At 36.8% G+C, this 19190-nt stretch overlaps 1 protein-coding gene across 2 annotated transcripts in view; it reads left to right on the top strand.

The window, feature by feature from the left end:
• Positions 1-397: 397 nt before the first annotated feature.
• Positions 398-19190, top strand: part of NTS (neurotensin) — a 45939-nt gene continuing 27146 nt past the window's right edge. The window contains exons 1-4 of one of the 2 annotated variants that reach the window (XM_082071661.1): positions 398-598; positions 4041-4102; positions 10304-10528; positions 12737-13109. In XM_082071661.1, the coding sequence (XP_081927787.1) occupies positions 538-598; positions 4041-4102; positions 10304-10528; positions 12737-12883 (495 nt within the window). In that variant the 5' untranslated portion in view covers positions 398-537 and the 3' untranslated portion in view covers positions 12884-13109. Of the gene's footprint in view, positions 599-4040; positions 4103-10303; positions 10529-12736; positions 13110-19190 lie in introns of those variants that run through there. The other variant, XM_082071660.1, reaches the window with a different exon arrangement.

The raw sequence follows: 19190 nt of genomic DNA, 5'->3' as shown, positions 1-19190 counted from the left end.
GCTCAGGCGCGGCTGTTTCCCTCCCCTGGCCCGGCGCACAGTACGCGCCAGGGGTCCGAGCAGCTGCGCTAACTTTTTTTTTTTTTTTCCCCGATAATAATAATAGTAAAATATTTCGGGCGTTTTCCAGATCAAGGGGTAGTTCCCCGCCAGGAAAAGCCACCCCGGCGGTGAGTGCGGAGGTTCGCTGCGCGCCCCGCGGGGCTCCGCGTGCGTCAGGCGGCCAGTGGCGTCAGCGCTGGCGGGCGCGGAGCGGCGGGGAGGGGGCAGCGGGAGCGGGGAGGGGGCGGAGGGGGTGGAGGGAGGGCACTTCATCAGGAGGCGATGGCGGCACTGCCGTGACATCACCCCGCGGCTTATATAGTTGGGGAAGGGTCCGGGTTCCCCGTCTGGTGCCTGCAGCCGTCCGCCAGCGCGTGTGCTGAAGACGCGGAGCGGCTAGAAGCGGCGGGGCTCTGTCTGTGTGTCTGTCTCTCTCTCTCTCCATCTCTCCCCAGGATTTATGGACTTTACTTTCTAGAGGGCGGCGCAGCAAGGATGAGAGCTCAGCTGGTGTGCGTGGTGCTGCTGGCCTTGGCCTCCTGCAGCCTCTGCTCAGGTAAGTCCCCGCGGGCGCTCCGCACTGCCCTCCTCCCGGGCGCACCCCACAACGCGGGCTTGGCGCTCGCCGCCGTCCCCCGGAGGCTCTCCGACCGGTAGGCACTAAGCTGCTCCCAGAGCTTTGAGAGGGATCAAAAGAAAAGTGAAGTCGCTTCGGGCTACCGTGGCTATATCCTTCGGGCGCCAAGGAGCTGGCGCTGATAACGGGCTCTGTCCAGCATCATTTTTTGTTGCTCCCGTAACTTTCTCCCTCTATATAAACCATTCCTCTTCACAGCATCCATACCACAGCAGTTAGTGTAGACTAGTAATTGGAAATACACATCAATGTAGACCATCTGCTTGATTATGCCGCTTTGTTTGTGATTTATTGAATACTATGTGTGCATTTCCAAACTATCACAGAAATTATTCTGCAATTTATACGCATAGGTGCCATAATCCAAATCAACATCAATAGATATGCACTTTAGTCACCTCTTAGTGACAGAAATTCCATTTTAGCGTTCTGGGGAAAAAATTGCTAGCAATTGATCTGAAAATAGGATAAAAGCTACTGAATCAGATGCAGATCACACAACAGGAAGGTTAATGTAAGTGCATTTCTACTCCAAGAATAATTGCCTTAGAAACCTAAAAAAGAGGACCATATATTAAAATGGATTGCCTGTATCTTTGGAAAATGACACAGCTAAGTATGTGTCATTATGCCTTGAGTTTGTGACCCAAAATGGGTATGGTGGCAATTAAACAGGTGTATGCATACAGACATAGAAGCAGAATAGGCTTCAAAATCCAATCTTAACTAACTTGCAAATTACTTTAGCTTTTAACTCCACGAAACTTAAAGAGTAAATTTACAAGTAGCTTCACTTTACAGCTTCAGTGTTCAGGAGGACTCAGAATTCATATTTCTCACTTTAGATGAAAGTTTCTAATTTGTATTTCCCTGCAGAAGAAAAACATAACACGCGTAATACCTGCATTTTATCACAGTTTAAACATAATGATTCTGTATATTATGTATTATTATATTCTATATAATGTCTCTCAGACTTTTTTGTCCATCAAAATGTTAAATAATACCTACCTATCTTCCACGTTTGCAGCTATCTTCCACCCTCAATGGTGTGGAAGCTATCTTCCATTCTCCATAGAATATAAAAACCCGGTGCTAACCAGGCACAAGTCCTTTCATTGTCCTCAGATGGTATGACCCAGGACACCACAAATCAGGATGCTGTCACAGGTGTGCTGCTCACTCATTCACAGGAGCTGCTCCTGTCATTACTGGAAATACAGCTGAGGTGACTTTGTGCTGTCAGCAGAACTTTGGCTAACGGGAAAGTGATTAAGATAACCAGCAGTGCTGAAAGGCATTAGGTTGAAGAGAAGTTGCGAGTGTCTTGCTGTAAAATTGATCTATAAACCAGTTTTATTCAATATTTTCAAGTACAACTTCAATGCAAAAAACAAGAATGAATTAATGTAGTGTGCTGGTAAAACAAAGGTGAACAGGAGCATCACTACAGAGGGAGATCGGCATAACATTCAGAAGTTTGTGATGACCTGAGTAATAGAAATGGGAAGCAGCACAACAGTACAAAATGCAATACCTTAGGCTATTACAGAAGTTCCTATTAAAATCTTCTTTTAGCAGGAGCCCAGGTCTTGGAAATGTCTGAGGAGATAAAGGACTTGGTCATATTATCAGATCTCAGCTTTTTTTATGAGATATTAAGATTTTTCAGCCATGAAGGACAAACAAAATAAAAAATGTGTAAGAGAGCTACTTCCTGTAGCTAATGGTAGGTGTTAAGGTAGTTGAGTACTTAGGCTTCTGATCTGAACTGTACTGTACTGTGCTGAGATCCCATCAGGCACAGAGGAGAGCCACTCTGATACCAGAGTTGGGGAGTACAAGGCTATTACAAGAGAGGAGGACAGACAAGAGTCTAATAGCTCTTTCACTGAAGTATTTACGGGATTTTCAGGGCAATGGTTTATGTCCAAATGGCACGGTGACATTACATTTGAAAATAACCATGTAAGCACACACATTTAAGTTTTAAGATGTAAAGGGTGGTCGGTGATTGCTCTCAAAAAATATAAGTTAGGTAAATATTGGAAATAGAATTATATCATTTATGGTGAAGAAAGTTATATACAAGCCATTAATAAATTTGTTATTAGAAATAAAACAAGCCTGAAATTGGGAGGAGGGGAATGGCTGTTGATAGTTTGGAAGAATTCCCCAAAGCAGATGGACAGTGGTGGTGAGATTTTGTTATTAAGATTAAACATAATTTATTTTTTAAGCATTATAGTGGTTGGCTTCCTGTGGTGGTTTCCTAGCAGAAATCTATGACAGATTAGCAGATATTTGTATAAAAGGCCCCTTGCTGTCTCATGTTCTGTGAAAGGTAGCAACACAAGATAGTGATGATTCCTGAAATGAAGGCATAGGCAAAATCTATCCACAAATTCTGTGGTAGGATAAATGCCAACAGCATCAATCATTTCAATCAAAGTGAGATATGAATGTGGAATAGATTTTGGGTTAGTTTGTTTTTAAATATAAGCAAGCATGTTGTTTGGCTTTGGACTGCTGGTATTCCAGGAAAACTAAAAGTTTTGTGGAACTCCATTTTTCCAGAAGACTTAACAGATTTCTCTTTGTATCTCATCTTTGAGCTATAATTGCTGCTTCATTTTCAAGAAAACAGATTTTTCTTGTGATTCTGTACCTCACAAAGCAGAAAAGTTTGTGGCTATTTTCTCTTTATATGACAATTTTTACCCTATTCACCAAATCACAGGTCTTGCAAGTCTGCTGAGCTATTAAATTAGTAGAGAAAATTCTAAGACTTTCAGTCAGAATACTTTCTTTTGGTATATGCTTTTTCAAGAGCTTGTATCATAAACTCTGGTCAAGCACAGTTCCCTTGTATCAATAAAAATCTTAATTTAACCAAGAATAGCCAAGATTAAATATTGTCAGGTAATCATAACTGCTATTCACCTAAATACTAAGCTACTACTTAAATAAATATTATTTGAAATAAATATCCAAAACCTTCTTATAAAGTAAGCAGGGGTGACAAATAGTGATTATGAAAGCCATACTGATTTTGAATGAAAAATATTGCGGCAGTTTTGTTTACTGAAAGGGCTGAAGATTACTGGGCCTGACTGCCAGTGAACTGAGATTAATAAACCGTTTCTTTCACTTCAGTAATCTTGATCATGCTTTTAAAAGGTAGCGAGCATCCACTTTAACATAATGTTGCTGTTACCCAAAGACAGTCCCTCTAGATCACTTGACTGTGTTTTTTGTTTGTTTTTCAAAATTCATTGATATATCTAAATTCTGTATGCTGAATTGAAATGTCCATGATTTATGATGGAATGATAACCATATGTTTCTGGTTTATTCCTAGATTCAGAAGAGGAAATGAAAGCATTAGAAGCAGATTTATTGACCAATATGTACACATCAAAGGTAATTATTTTTCCTCTTTCAGCTGACAGGTAGGGGGCAAATGAATTCTCATTACAAAACCAGAAGTCTTTGCATGAAGTAATAACCTATGGTCTGGACTGAAAAGTTCAGTGTTATACATCACTTTGGTAAAAGATTTTCTCCAGTTCAAAGGAAATTTAAAGGTGTTGATATGTCACACTATAAGTGTTTCTCACTTGTAACACTGGTACTTTCATTAAACTGTCAAAACTGTGTTATGTGCAGATATGTAAATTTATATGAGGAAATGTGTTTCCAATAGGATTATGCCTGCTGAAAGCTAAATTAACCTTGAGTCAAATCCATAAGTGCTATTTTTATGCAGAACTTTTCCTATATGCATACAAATTAAGACAGTCATAAAACAGAACGCGTTAATAAGTATGCTGATTTTGGTTGAATAATTTAATCACAGTATTAGTACAGTAGCATGGGGATATCACTGTGAAAATATTAATCTGATAAATGGAATTGACAAGTTGCCAGGCTGTCAGTAGTGTACTTGTTATTTAATACAAATAGACAAAAGTTCTGTTCCAATCTCAAATTGACAAAGTGAAGCAGAAAGGGTTGCACATATGTATTGAACACGCTGATAGACACTTTCTCACCACTGTAATTTCCGACAAATGATCTAAGAAATACACATGTCTAATATTTCTTCAGCAAAAGAACAAACATCATGGGCTTAAGGCTGAATATTTTAATTCTTCATTCTAATGACGTTTGAGTATTGTTTAAATTCAATGAAATGAAAATTTTCCCCAAAAAAATAATTTCATAAGCCAATGACTAGTTGAAGTATAGGGAGAAAGCCTGCCTAGAAGACTTTCATATTTACCGTATTTGCTTCTATGTGAGCTTTTTCACAGGATCCTTTGAATAGATTAGAATAAGAAATGAGGCCAGAAAATACATTGTTTTTATCTGGTTTGGCAGTTCTTAGGTTCCCATGTTCTTTACTGGCATGGTAATTAACCTTAGATACCAAATAAACCTGTTTGTCACTCGCTTCTCTAAGGTACAGAGAGATTTAATAGATATTATTTTCCTGAGACAGATTTGAGTGTAGGAGGCTGACAAAAATAGTTCTTTCCCTGTGTAGCAAAGCATAGTATGCCCTGGGAGGAAACCCTGCAGCTATTGGTATTTTTGTTACTGACTTTAGTGGATCTGTGAACCTAACTTCCACTTCCATCTTTTACTCCTCCTCAGCACAGAGAACAATGTCAGGTAACTAAAAAGGCACAAATATAGTGCATCAGTAATGTTGTTTGCCATAATACTCTTATATGTTGTTTTACATCATGTAGTTTGCTATTCAATTTCCTTATGATATATACCATAAATCAATTGACACCCGAAGTTGACAGAAGCAGTAGATACATGGTGGAAACATTGCTTTAATTCTACATTATGCTGCCTTAAATCACCATCTAAATTAACCAGTTCAATATATATTGTCCCTTGACATCAAAGTAAGGCATAGTGGAACTGCTAAAAAGTGTGCACAAATGCTTCTACAAGAGGCTGTTCCATTCACTACTGAAATGACAAATTATTTTTATTTTTTTCTGTTGTCCTCTGCTAGCTTTTAACCTTCATTAGAACAGAAGTATGGTTCTGGTGTGAGAGACAAATTTGAGGATGACATGTGTAATAACTGTCTTGTATCGTGCCTGAGATCTGGTTCCAGTTGAGTGCAATTACTGTTAAACTGCATTAACTGTCTTTGACACTGACTTAGTAACAAGCAGCAAGGGAAATTCAGACAATTTAAACAGCATTAAGATGGGGGCGGGGGGAAGAAAGGAAAAAAAAAAAAGAAAAATATGTTTATGAAAGCTGAGATCTAAAAATGCAGCAAAGCAGATTATCACTTGTAGTTCTAGTTTTTGACAGAAAAAAATCTTTGTAAATAGACACTTTTAAAGTATAGTATCAAGACTACAGTTAGGAGTTAAGCACACTCTTTTGGCAACATTCAGTAGTTTATTCAGTATTATGGAAAGAGTTACCACATGCTTTTGACTTCAGACTGCTATCCAGTGTCTACTGGCCCTTTTCAAACTGCTTTTTAGAGTCATCTGTATGCTGGATCACTCTCCATCTTTAAAGAATTACGTCCATGCTTATTATGACCTGTCTTGAACATTTAATAGAGTTTATCACCCTTTTCTGCTGTTACATCTCAAAGAAGATAGAGGGTTCAAATAAGTCCCTAAAATGATTTATCTGTCTTTTCTCTATGAGAAAATCCAAAGAGCCGTTTGGAAGATCTGGTAAGGCAACGCAACCTGATGTGTCACAAATATGTGGACAGCCATCTGTTGTCTCTCTTTTGTCTCAAATAGCTCTATTCCCAGCTTCCCAAATGCTTGCCTGAAACCACCATTTGCAGGAAAAATGTCCTGAACTCAAACAAGACTGAGGGGATGTTAGTGAAAGAAAGAAAGAAAGAAAGAAAGAAAGAAAGAAAGAAAGAAAGAAAGAAAGAAAGAAAGAAAGAAAGAAAGAAAGAGAAAGAAAGAGAGAGAGAAAGAGAGAAAGAAAGAATACATAACCACTAGAATATACCTTGGGATCCCCAGTGACATTAATTTTCTGAAGTCTTGGGCCCCATGAGCTTCTTACTGTTCTAGGATTCCTGTTGCTGACTGTACTTGCCCAGTTTTGCTTCCTTGTCTAAGGCAGATTAGTTTACTGCTGCCTATGAGTTGCTGACTTCCTCACTCAGTCATCACATGAAAATTTATTACATTTCCAGACATTAGTATACAACATGGAAGATCTTCTGCTGTAACAGAACTCAATACAATATATGCTTAAAGACAGAGAGTATTTTTATTTTTTCTATGGTTATATTCTGAATAAAACTCAACTACAGTTCTGAAAAGGAACTGTTGAAATCCTACATTTCCTTGGGTTTTACTTAGTTATGAATTTGGTTTTTATCTGCTTTCACTAGATAAAGAATATAAAAATCAGACAACTGAACTTACTTTTTCTCAAAAAAAAAAAAAGGCATTTGAGAAGTGTGTATGATAACACAAGAAGTGTCTTAAACAAACTATCAGGGTTATCATTCAACCAGAAATGGAAAGAAAAAAATATAATGTAAGTTATAATTTGGGATTCTCTAATCTTTCATACAACAAACCTGTTGTCAAAGAAGTAAATATTCTCAGACTCATTTCAGTGTCTTAGGTGATTTAAAATTCTTTTTCACGATATATGAGGTATGGGAAACCATATATCTGAGTCTGATTTCAGTAGCCTATTCAACAATGGAAATGCATATATAATATTCGCTTCAGCATTAATAACTTTTAAGTTCTGACTCATACGGAAGTCTCTTTTCTTCCTTCAGACCATTCCCAGGTATTTTTCAAGTTAATATTAAAAAAATTAGTTCCATCTTGGCAGATATGGGTTCCTTGATCTCTTGTGTAGGTGTTCTCCAAGGCATGTCTTGAGCAACTGTAGTTGGCATTGCTTAAATCTGTGTGGAAAAAAATATAACACATTTGAGATATACCTGGACATTTGGGCTGTGGTCATGTTAAACTGTATTTTCACATATTCCTTTAGGAGAACTGCTTCAGAGACTTCCCATGCCTTATACAACAAACCTGTCTGATTGTAATGCTTGCTGTAATAGTGGAGCAGAAAAGTAACGACTGCTCTGTTCAGTGACCTCTGAGACCTCCATATTCAATTAAAAAAAAAAAAAATACTTCACTCTTGACTGAAGTTCTTAATGATTTGTAGTCTCATTCTGTGAGCTGACAGCAGTGTCAGTCAGAAGCAGGTGTACCCAAATGAAAATAGTCTGAGGTGATATTTGCGTGGTATTAATGGGAATTAGACTCCCTTAACAAACAAAGTATGCTTGCAGACAGCAATGCAAAATTTTTTGCCCTAATCTCATAAGTAGCAAATAAGACCAATTTCACCTAACGACGCTTAAGTGCTTTACTAGTATACAGAGGTAAGTTCCTTTAAACATAGACATGCATCAGGCCAACATAAAGTAGTGACTTTAGATCAAAAAGATTTTATAAATTATGCAAGAAGACATAACAAACTTCCCTACCCTTTCCTCTTCTGCTCTGTTCCCATCCACTGCAATTTATTTATTTAATTATTTTCAAACTCTGAACTCTCAGTTGCTCATGTAGCATTGCCCCTATATTTCATTTTTCATTGTAATTTAGCTATTGTAGTGCTAGCTCATATTTCTTTCATACAGCTAGGACAAAAAAGTGTACTGGAAAAGCCTTCCTATTTTTCATGGAAAGCTTCACATTTTTATATTTCATAAATATTTCAAACCAGAAGATTTTGAAGTTGCAGTGGACTCTTGCTCTTTTTGCTAGTTTAACTTCTGTTAAATAAATTAGACATTCTGCAAATAGTTTAATTTTTGTTTTGAACCTGTCACATCTTTTTAAATAATTCAACACACTAATTAGGGCACCTAGATGGGGCAACAGATGAACTCAAAGTAAACAATGCAGAACCAATTTCAAGCTTCTGTATAAGATTTGAGATTTGTTTTCTTCTTAGCCGCAAAATAAAATACTCTTTTTTTTTTTTTTTTCTGAGCCTCGTCAGGAATATGAGAGCACATAGTGGTTTTATTAAAAGGCTAAATAATTCTAATTTTGAAAAGCACACTTATATCAGATGTATATTGGAGCAGTGACTATGCCTAAAACTGAATTTTTGTAATTAATAGTGATAGTGACAGCCGCTTTTCTTGTTTTTTCCTCACTTCTCTGCATTTTCTTTATTTTCCCTCAAAAATAGTAAAGTATGGTCAATATGCATACAAAGCCTCTTTCTTAGGAAGGTACTTTAAAGAAACAACAGATTATGTGATTACTAATAATGTTCAGCTAAGCACTGTATCCACAATCTTAATGCTGTCAGTATGTAAAAGGCAATGTCTGTGTCAATGTAATACCTCTATTTAACTTTGTACATCCAGGAAAAGAAGTAAATACATTTCAGTTCATAGGTCAAGTGTAATCCTAATCTGCACAGCAAGGAAGCCCTTGCCAGTAATAAATAGGAATTTGCTATTAGGCTTTTGACTGGACATTGCTATTTCACCAGTTCTAGTTTAAGAAAACTTATTCTATACTCACTGCTAAAAGGAATACAATTTGAAAGAAATAATTCATAACAGGAGAACCAAGAATGTGGCAAAGATATGAAAAGTAGTGAATGAGCTAGCACTTAGGCTTTTGACTTACTTTTTTCTACTGATAATCAAAACTAAAGAAGACTACTGGCACAACTGCTTGGAAAGAACAGTACCGGTAGAAAAGTAAAAATTATTTTTCTCATCATTTTGAAGAGGGTTTAAAAGTTAAATAGCTCCTTAAGAATGCAAGATACTGGAAAAAGCAGAATTTGAGACAAATCTTGGTGAAATTTCTGTGTTTCTGTCTTTACGTAACGTAATGGACCACCTAAACAGAGTTGATCCAAGTTTTTCACTCCAGTTACCAAATCAGGAATACATTGTTTGCACAGCTCTGTTTCATCTTTGCTCCATCTTCATCTGAGCTCGTAGACCTTTGATTCACATCTCCCAGGCTCACAACTCTCCAGCATCCAAAACTCCTGGGACTTACAGATTCCACAACTTCAGTCCCAACCTCATCAGACAGCTTGCCCTGAAGCAGGGCCTCCATTCCTTTTCTCAGGGAATTCTGAAATGACTGGTATTTGTTCTGAACTGGGGAGGAGCATCTAGTTAACCACAGGCATCCACCTTGGATTCCAGTAATGGGAATTTATCCAGTGGGTTTGACTCATTGTCCTGATTTACACCTGTGAATTTATATTATATTAATTTCCATCTGTGTTTTTGTTTGCACCTGTGCAGAATGACTATGAAATGCTACCATTCTGGTTTGGTAGCAGTTTAGTTTTTCATCATGTTCATCTACCTGGGAGGTAAAGCAGTGGGGAAGCAGACTTGGTGCTTTTAATAAATGAGTTGGCCTAATTTCAGCACTCTGTAATTATTGTCTAAAAGTTTTGTAGATGAAAAGTACTTCAAACACACAAACAGTCCTACCAAAATGTTTGAATGTCACACATTATTACTAAAAACAACCAAAAAAAATATGCAACATGTTAAAAAGTGGGTGTTTGTATTTTCAGATTAACAGAGCAAAACTTCCTTACTGGAAAATGACCCTGCTAAATGTCTGCACTCTTGTCAACAACATGAACAACCAAGTCGGGGAAGCAGTAGAGGTAGATGAAGAGGACCTTGTTTCAGGAAGACAGTTTCCCGCTGCTCTGGATGGCTTCAGCTTGGAAGCAATGCTCACAGTGTATCAACTCCAAAAAGTTTGCCACAGCAGAGCCTTTCAGCATTGGGAGGTAAAACAAACAGTCACAAATGCATGTTTCAACTGTTGTTAAACTCTCAGGGTCTGTTTGTAATGATGTTTTAAAATCTGTATCCATGTGGTCCCCGTCAATTCTCTGAGCTTTCCTTCCCTTTTTTGTAGTCTCTAATACCTCTAATATGCCTCTTAGTGAAAGAAGAGGAGTATAGAAAAGTATGAATTAACATAGTTTCTGATGAGCTGTCCATTTTTTACGACAACCCATAGATAAATGAGAACTATTCTTAACTACATACTTTCTACACTCTTAGTAGCCATTCCAAGGAACCAAATAAACACATGAAAGTCAGCTCCATGCCAGAACATTAATATCTACTTGACAGGTGTGAAGTTACTGCAGATTTATTGAGGTGTAACTAAATGTAGGCAATATTTCTGAAAACGCTTTTAAACCCTAAGGCAAACTGGATTCAAAATGCATGGACATATGCCCATGCGTACATGTAATTTGATGAGGTACTCTGGGTTTCTTATAATTACTAGGAAATCAGTAGAGAGGGAACTCCTGCTTTTCACTTCCCCACACCCAAAGAGGGCCCTGGAAGTTGACATTCTGATTGTATGAGGATTGGTGCTCTTAAATAGTGATTGTTTATAGTCCACTTGTGATATTTATCTTAGTGACACGATCACACAAAGGCTTAATGGTCACAATCCACTTGTGTTGTTATATATTACACTAGAAGCTGCTTTGCATAGTGAAAAGAGATATGTCAGTGTCACTACCCACTTTCCAGTAAATTCGATTTCTTCGGCTATCACAGATTCATGTACAGTCTGGCTGAATCTTGATCCTCTTTTGTTTGCTGAATCACAGCTCTGTATTTGCAGGCTTATTCTTAATGCCTTACATTAGCTGGGATGGTCCATTTGAAAGGGTGCAAAATCTTTGAGAACCAGTTTTCTGAGGACTCTCTTCATCAGTACGTTTGTTGCTGAAAAGGAGCTACCATAGAACTGATCATATGCAATAGCCCACCTGACTTAATCACAGTTCCTTACCTTGCAGTTGCATCATATCTTGTGGTGGCTGGGAATCATCACTACTAACAGTACTGTACATTAAAGTGGAAAAAAGTATTTCTCTCTCAGCTTAGGAACACACTTATGCAGTGCAGAGGATTATATGACACAATAAAAGAAGAAGGGATAGAGCCAGAGGGAGAAGCATTGAAGAAGGCTTGAAATAAACAATTAATGTAATGAAAAAAGTTCTTGTGATCTTATTCATCCAGGATTAAATCCAAAGTCTGTTGAAACCATGAGAGTCTTTCCATTCATTTCCATAGAATTTAGATGAGCACTCATTTATTAAGCAATTAAGTGAGTAACAGAGTTTGATTGCTTAGGGAAATACTGGGGTGAGTATAAAAATGTTTTCAGTTTATTGCCTTTCAACCAGACAGTAGGACTGTACTTGACCATGGAAGAACATGGTGAGAGAATGGATGAAATTTTAACAGATAAAGAAAGAAGAGACATGAACAAAACACTTTATTAACTTCAAGTAAAACTCAAAACACAGTTATATAAGAAATTTTGATGGACACACTTTTGACTTTCTTGTGCTTTATTTCATTTTTTATTTGCTTATTACACATTTTGATTTTTCCAGTTGTAGGAAGTTGCAGATAAAAATATTGCTCAAAAGCTAAAATCAGCAAGCAGTGGGTGTTTTAGGACATGTTTAGCCTAAATGAGTGATTACAGAGTGCAAATCATTAGGAAGTTTTCAGTCAATTTGAGTTTAGTAGAAGAAGGACATATCAGCTTTTCTTTCTGGTCAAAACCACTGATCTCGTTTGTTTCAGTGGAATTTCGATATCACTCCCATAAGATTCAGCTCATCTTTAACCTGATCCTAGGCTTGTGTCTTGACTTCAAACCAAACCAAACCAAACCAAAAAACAACAACAAAACACCAAAAACAACCAAAAACCAACCAACAATAACAACACACACACATAAACCCCCAAAAAACCCCAAAAACACAAAACCAAATAAACAAAAAAGCAAACAAAAAAGCACAACCAAAAAAATCCCACAGCTATTATGGTAAAGATTTTTATTCATGGCAGCTGTTAAAATAAAATAAAGTGTTATAAAACTTTCTAGGAACTGATAATCTTCATTACCAAAAAAAAGCTGATAACCTTGTGTCTCTTCTTGCATCCTACAGTTACTTCAGCAAGATGTTTTTGATCTAGCAAACTCAAGCCAAGAGAAGGAAATAATGAAAAGAAAAAATCCTTATATTCTGAAACGGCAGCTACATGTGAACAAAGCTAGACGACCATACATACTCAAGAGAAGTTCATTTTACTGATGCAGCAGAAGAAAACAATGTATATTTAGTTTATAGGTAACTGTGCATTATGGTTATCTTATTTAAATCTAAAATCATACTTGTGTGAAAATATACTATGAAAAATCATCAAGATGATAACATAACTGTGTCTTTTTTGCAATTGCTGTTTCTTGACTGTGATTTTTTCCTACTTGAGATTAATTGGACCAATACATTTGCAAATAAATCCAGTTTCTAAGCATGATGTATTGTACAAAACTGAGATTTCAAAATATTTCCAACAATATTGTAGCTTTTTCCAAGTTTATAAAGCACACTGACATACACCAAGTAAATTGATATTGTCCATAAACCCTACCAAGATTCCTACAATTTCTTAATGCAACACGTCAAACATATATATGCTTGCAAATTTTCTGTATAATACACTAGTCAGAACTGTCACAATATTTTATATGTTGGCCAGTTTAATTTTTTAGGGATTAGTTCTAAGGAAGGGAGAAAAACTATCAGCTAACTGTTAAATGGCAACTTCAAAATTGATATTTTACATAACCTGATTGTAGAGTAATTTTAAGTTCTTGACTCCTAACTTGCCACAAAAGAATAATAACTTCAGAAAATGATACATAAATGAGACTGTAACAATGTATGCTAGTGAGAACAAACCCAGATGAGTCTTGTGTGTCACCGATTAAATAAGAAAAACAGTTTATTAAATCAGTAAAAGAATTTGCAGTGTTTACCTTATCTATGAGTGCTCAGGGAAAAAAAAAATAAAGACAAAAAATAAAAGCTGATTCATGCTTCTGTGCTGCCACTGTCAAAAGTCAAAGCATTAATCCAGTTACATGAGAAACTTGGGAGAAATATTTGAAAGAGGAATTAAAATTAGAACATCTTAAACTTACAATTGCAAAGCACTTATTTCCCCCCTGCCCCCCCCCCCCCCCCCCCAATTTTGTTATCACAACAGGGAGTTTCAGGGGTTAAAGGCAGTCTTGGAAGCTGATGGAGAGAGAACTCCCAGCATAGAAAAAATAATTTTCAAGCTGTTAGGAATCAAATGCCACATTTTCCGGCTCTGTGTTTGTGGTGTGTACATAAGAGTCGGGATCTCAGTGATGCTGTATTCCAGTCTGGGAGAAAATGGTCTGAAACAATTGGGGGTCACAAGAACAGTCAAAATAGAGGGATAGTCCAAGATCAATTGAAATCTGATGCTCAGACAAGGAGGCAAAAAATAAGACGGACATTGTTTTAGAAAACCTACCTGTGTTCTGTTTGAGGTAAATGCATGCACTCACAAAACAGACTAGTTATTATTATAATCATCATGACTTGAATACAGCAAAGCATTTGAGTACATTTGCTCTCCGTGTTTTAAATGTTTAATGCACTTAAGGGCTTTGCTTAAATAAGGTTCTAGTAGATTCATACCCTTAATTTTTTTAATGAAACTGTCATAGAATTAGACTGGAGACACAGTATGCTCTTAAGAGGCTATCGTCCCTCTTTTCAACAAACTTTCAAGTTCCTTAGTCCCATTGTGGTCACCTCAAATTCTAAATTAGCTGTTGGTCTGAAATGACAAAGTGGAACAGAATTTGTTCCAAAATTCACTGCAAGCAATATGTGAGGAGGAAAAAAACAAAAAAAGAAAAAAAGAAAGAAACTTCAGATCACTATTTTATGGGGAGCACAGAATAATAAGACAAAAAGAAATAGTTTGCCATGATACTTTTCTCTCATTAAAAAAATGATAGGATAATGTAATGTGGTTGTCCTCTAACAGAGAATGTTAAAATTCTCAAAAACAGAAGCACCCTTCCATGTTTCATTTTGGAGGTGATTTAGGTATTGAAGGTGATTGCAGAAGACATCAAATGATGACGAACTGTTCCATCCTCATCTAGTGCTCCACACTTGAGTGGGATGTACCCTGTGACTGTGCACTTGCTTCTTTCAGTGCAGATTTAAGTGATTAGCCAGGCTGGCTGAAAATGGCTTAAAATAACCAATTTCCTTTCAGCACGCTGTGAATCCACACACAGTCAGCTACCATGTGTCACAGGAGGAGGCAAAGCTTGAAGTATGACAGGAGGTTGTTGCTTATTCAGTTGCTCTGTAGCCTCTGATGGAGGTGTTCAGGGAGCTGTCAGAGGAATGTCATCCAGACTGACAGCCCAGACAGTCCTAACTAGACGAGGAACAAATATCCATAATTGCAACATGGTCAGTAAAGATATGAAAGCCAATGCTGGCATTTCAGGTTATTGGTCATTTATTAAAATCAAGGACAGAAGCATTAAAGTGTTTGAAAACACACTAAACCCATATGATTAAGCCAGATATATAGAGCTGTTAAGGGATATTTTGATGTCTGGGAGCTCTTTATTTTCTTGAAATCTCCTCTTCTAGCTGTTGCTACCCCCTGATAACCTCATTGCTGGGGTATTACAGCTTTTCTTTAGCCCTCCTATTTAGATGATGGCAGCAAAAATAAATAGTCAGGCTTATGCATTTTTGTCTCTATTTCAGACATTTTTTCAGTGGGATCCTCGGTACCTGCCATGGCTCTAGCTGTGCATTGCCTGCTGGATTTGCATTTGCATTTGCTAAATGAAGTTCAAGCCAGAGGAGGTCTTCACAATATGTAAAAATTTGTAAATTCAGATAGCTCTTTTTTTTTTTTCCTTTTTTTTTTTTTTTTTCCCTGCAGCTTATAATTGGCTTAAGTTTAAAAATGTTATTTTGAAGACCATTAACCCAGATTGGTACCCTGGCTTAAAGAAATACCTCTTGATATGGACAATTTTCTTTTCTGAAGGCAAATCCTGGGAGATTTGCTGTCTTTCTTTGTCTCCACAGAGGAGCATATTTTTCCTACATATTCCATTGCTGATATTTTTATGATGTTCATAGATGAATAATTATACCAATTATTCTGCAACTTAATTATTTATCCTACTCCTAAAATATTGGATATTGTCATACAGAAAAATTGCAAAAATCTCTCAGTTATTACTAATGTAGAATGAAATGTAATAGATTTAATTTGATTTAATATATTTTAGTAGTTATCCTTCATAATCTTACAAATGCCCTATACAATAAAAGCATGGGAAAAATAATATTTTTATTATCATTGAAGCATATACTTGTTAGTTTTTCCTTAAAAGAAACAATATCAAAAATAATAGTTACTGTTTTCAAGGTTAAATGTGGTGATAAAATAAGTCTTCAGCTTTATTCTTGCTTGTAGTATCTTATAACATTTGTTATTTCCTGCTTTTTCTATTATAAGCCTAAACTTCGTTCTGTGGTATAGGTAAGAGTTTAATGGCTGTGGTATGAACAGAGTGGATGAAATATCAAGTTTGCAGATTCAAAGACATTTAATTTTGCCTCATACCCTGCTCTTAACTAAGACACAATGAAGACATGATAATTTGATCTTGATCTTTATTCCTTTTTCTCCAAGATTAGTTATGAGTTTGCACTATGAGGTATCAAATTGAAGATTCAAGCCACCACTCTAATACTTGAGTATAGGAGGGCAGAAACAGAAGCAGGTTCTTCTGAAGTTCTCCAAGGTTCCAGACTGACCAGTGATGTTCCCCACATCCAAAATATTGTACTGACTGAAGTCAGTCACAAAATAAGTGTTGCAGAGAACCTGTTAAGTCTGCAACATAATAACAGAGTTGGAACTGGTACCTTGCTGTCCAGGAAGCAAAGAAAGTGGAATTGTGGTACCTCGGTAGTAGCCAAGCTTTGGCTGGCTGAATGGGTCCTCTGAGGTAGCAATGTAGAGAAATGGTATGGGAGCCACTCAGGATCTTTTGGAGGAGTATCAGCTGTTAAGAAACATAGAGCTTTCAGGAGCTGTTAGTTGCCCAACTAAGGCTTGCTTTTTCCAAGCAGCTGAGGGTGCACAGCTTTTGCCCAGCTCCTCACATCTCCTCTTACAATAGGAAAAGATGGGACTATACATATCTGGACTTGAAAAACCAAGGAATAGCATTTGTCTGCTTCAGCTCCCAGTGGTTCAAGAACCCGTCTGTTTTGCCTCAGAAGTTAGTTACAGTGTAATATTAGTATAGAACTATTTTATATTTTACTCTTGAAGTTGAATTGTAGGAATCTTTTTCAGGCTGTGTTTCTTTGATGTGTACAGAAGGGGCTTCTCAGATAGTCTTCACATTGCTTTCACAAATGACTGCTAGCAGCCTGAGGATCTCTGACCAGATGCGGTGTCTGAGCTGCTTAACAAAGTGTTAACAGAATGTGAATGCAAAACTGCTGGGTTTGTGCGTCAATGGATCTGACTTTGAGGATAGACTGGAGACGTCCTAAAATACAGTCTTGACATCATTATTGCAGCTTTTCCTGATTCACTATTTAAAAATCCAAGCTGCATAACAGGTTTTTGTAATCTAATATTTTGGGATTTAAGATTTTTTCATCTATAAGTATTTAACTCACGGTCTAAAATAAATGTGTAGAAAAAATAGTGTGTACTATATCGTGCATTATTTTCTAAAGAAAGTTGTCTCAGAGCAATATGACTTGGCAATCATTTTGTCTGGAGTGAATGGTGCAGTTCTTCCAAGGTATTTTTCAAAACCATATTGTTTGTATGTATTTAAAGGCAGTAGTTCCTAGAATCTAATATTGTAAAGCCTTCTATTAGGATGCAAAAACTAATTTTGTTGTTTCAAATAAGTAACCCCTATGGTTAAATAACAGTCCTTCTCCTCCTAAAAATATATATATTTAGAGATTTTCTATTTTATAGCAGGTATAGAGAAAGTCTTAGAAATACTTTGCTTAATAGTTCTTGCATGAATGAAATATCTTGGTTATTTTTTTTGTACTACCAAATCCTTAGGGTAGTTCTATAATCCATATACTGCAGGTGTTATTGGGTTTTGGAATCTTATCTAATGATCTTTTAAATAAAGATCTGTTTCAAACAGACAACACGCTTTTTGTTCTGTTCAAAAAGAAGGAATCGAATAATACCCCATGGAGCAAGGGCATATATATATGTATGTATGGATGAAGACTTTGTCCAAATAATTCTGAATTTTACAGCAAATAATGTATAACTTATGGGGATATGTAACTGTAGAATACTATGGTACCATGGCACTTTTGCTGTTTGCCGCAGAAATAGACAATTATGACACAAAATTCTAAATTATTGTCTTTAATATGCAGAAGGCACTGAAGTGCTAAGATTGCAGCTGCTTTTGAAGTTGAAATCCTTGGTGAATACTTAACTTCCATTCTCCTCAGAAGTTTACTGAAGGCAGTTTTTTTCCTTATAGAGGAGTTAAGAGCTACTATTCCAAGACCCTGCCTGTGGAGAATGAGGGAGTTATGAACTTTTTTTTTTAATAGATGTTACATGTACCTCCATTTTACCTTTGTGGTTTTATAGATTTCTGTGTTAGAGGGTTAAAAAAAACAGGGGCTGTAATGGAACAAGTAAACATGAAATGAAATACAGACAGATAAGTGTCTTTGTGGGAAAATGTGGGAAGATGTTAACTGAGTATTCCTTCTGTCTGGCTCCAACCAAACCGTGTCAGAGCTGATTGAAGCATGGGTTGTATGTATTTGAAGGTAGGGAGAAAAGTCAAGGAGAAAGGAGGAAAGGTAATATTGAGCTAAGTCTTGATTGGTTAGTGTTAGTCAAGGATTAAAGCATACATAGGCTGCATGAACTAGAAGATACAGGATATTCTGGACAAAGGAGAGTTCCCAGCAGAGGACAGTGAGGGTAACCATCTGGCCCCCATTTCCAACACTTGGCATCTTGAAACTGAGAGGTTTCAAATTAAAAGTTTTTAAGCCAAAACCAGAAAAACTAAAGAAAGCTGATCAGGAAAAGGAGAGAGTAGGTGGCAAGGGTCAGGAATGAAAGAAATCACCGTCCATTCAATCAATTAGTAAGCTGTGCAGAGCCAGAAATATCAGTACTAAGTATACGGATCGCTGTTAAGAGTTTGGGGTTATCAACACCAAGTTATTTATACCAGGTTTCAGAAGACTTGTGGTTTGAATTTGTGTCTCAAGGAAATTAGCATGAATTTCTCACACCAGTCTCAGAATTAGAAGACATGATAGTATCCTGATAGGAGGCAAGGAAGACCTTCTAGGAGCTATGGAAAAAGAACAGAAGAAAACTTAGTTTCAAGAAGACCTTATCATAAAACAAAAGCTGATTTCATTCTTGAAAGATAATGAGAAACTTGCATTTGTAGGTATGTATACATTGATAGACCACACACTGTTTATCTTCTCAATATTATTT

Source organism: Streptopelia decaocto (assembly GCF_964273445.1).
Source record: "Streptopelia decaocto genome assembly, chromosome: 1".
Lineage (NCBI taxonomy): Eukaryota > Metazoa > Chordata > Aves > Columbiformes > Columbidae > Streptopelia > Streptopelia decaocto.
This window is presented reverse-complemented; position numbering and strand designations above follow the sequence as displayed.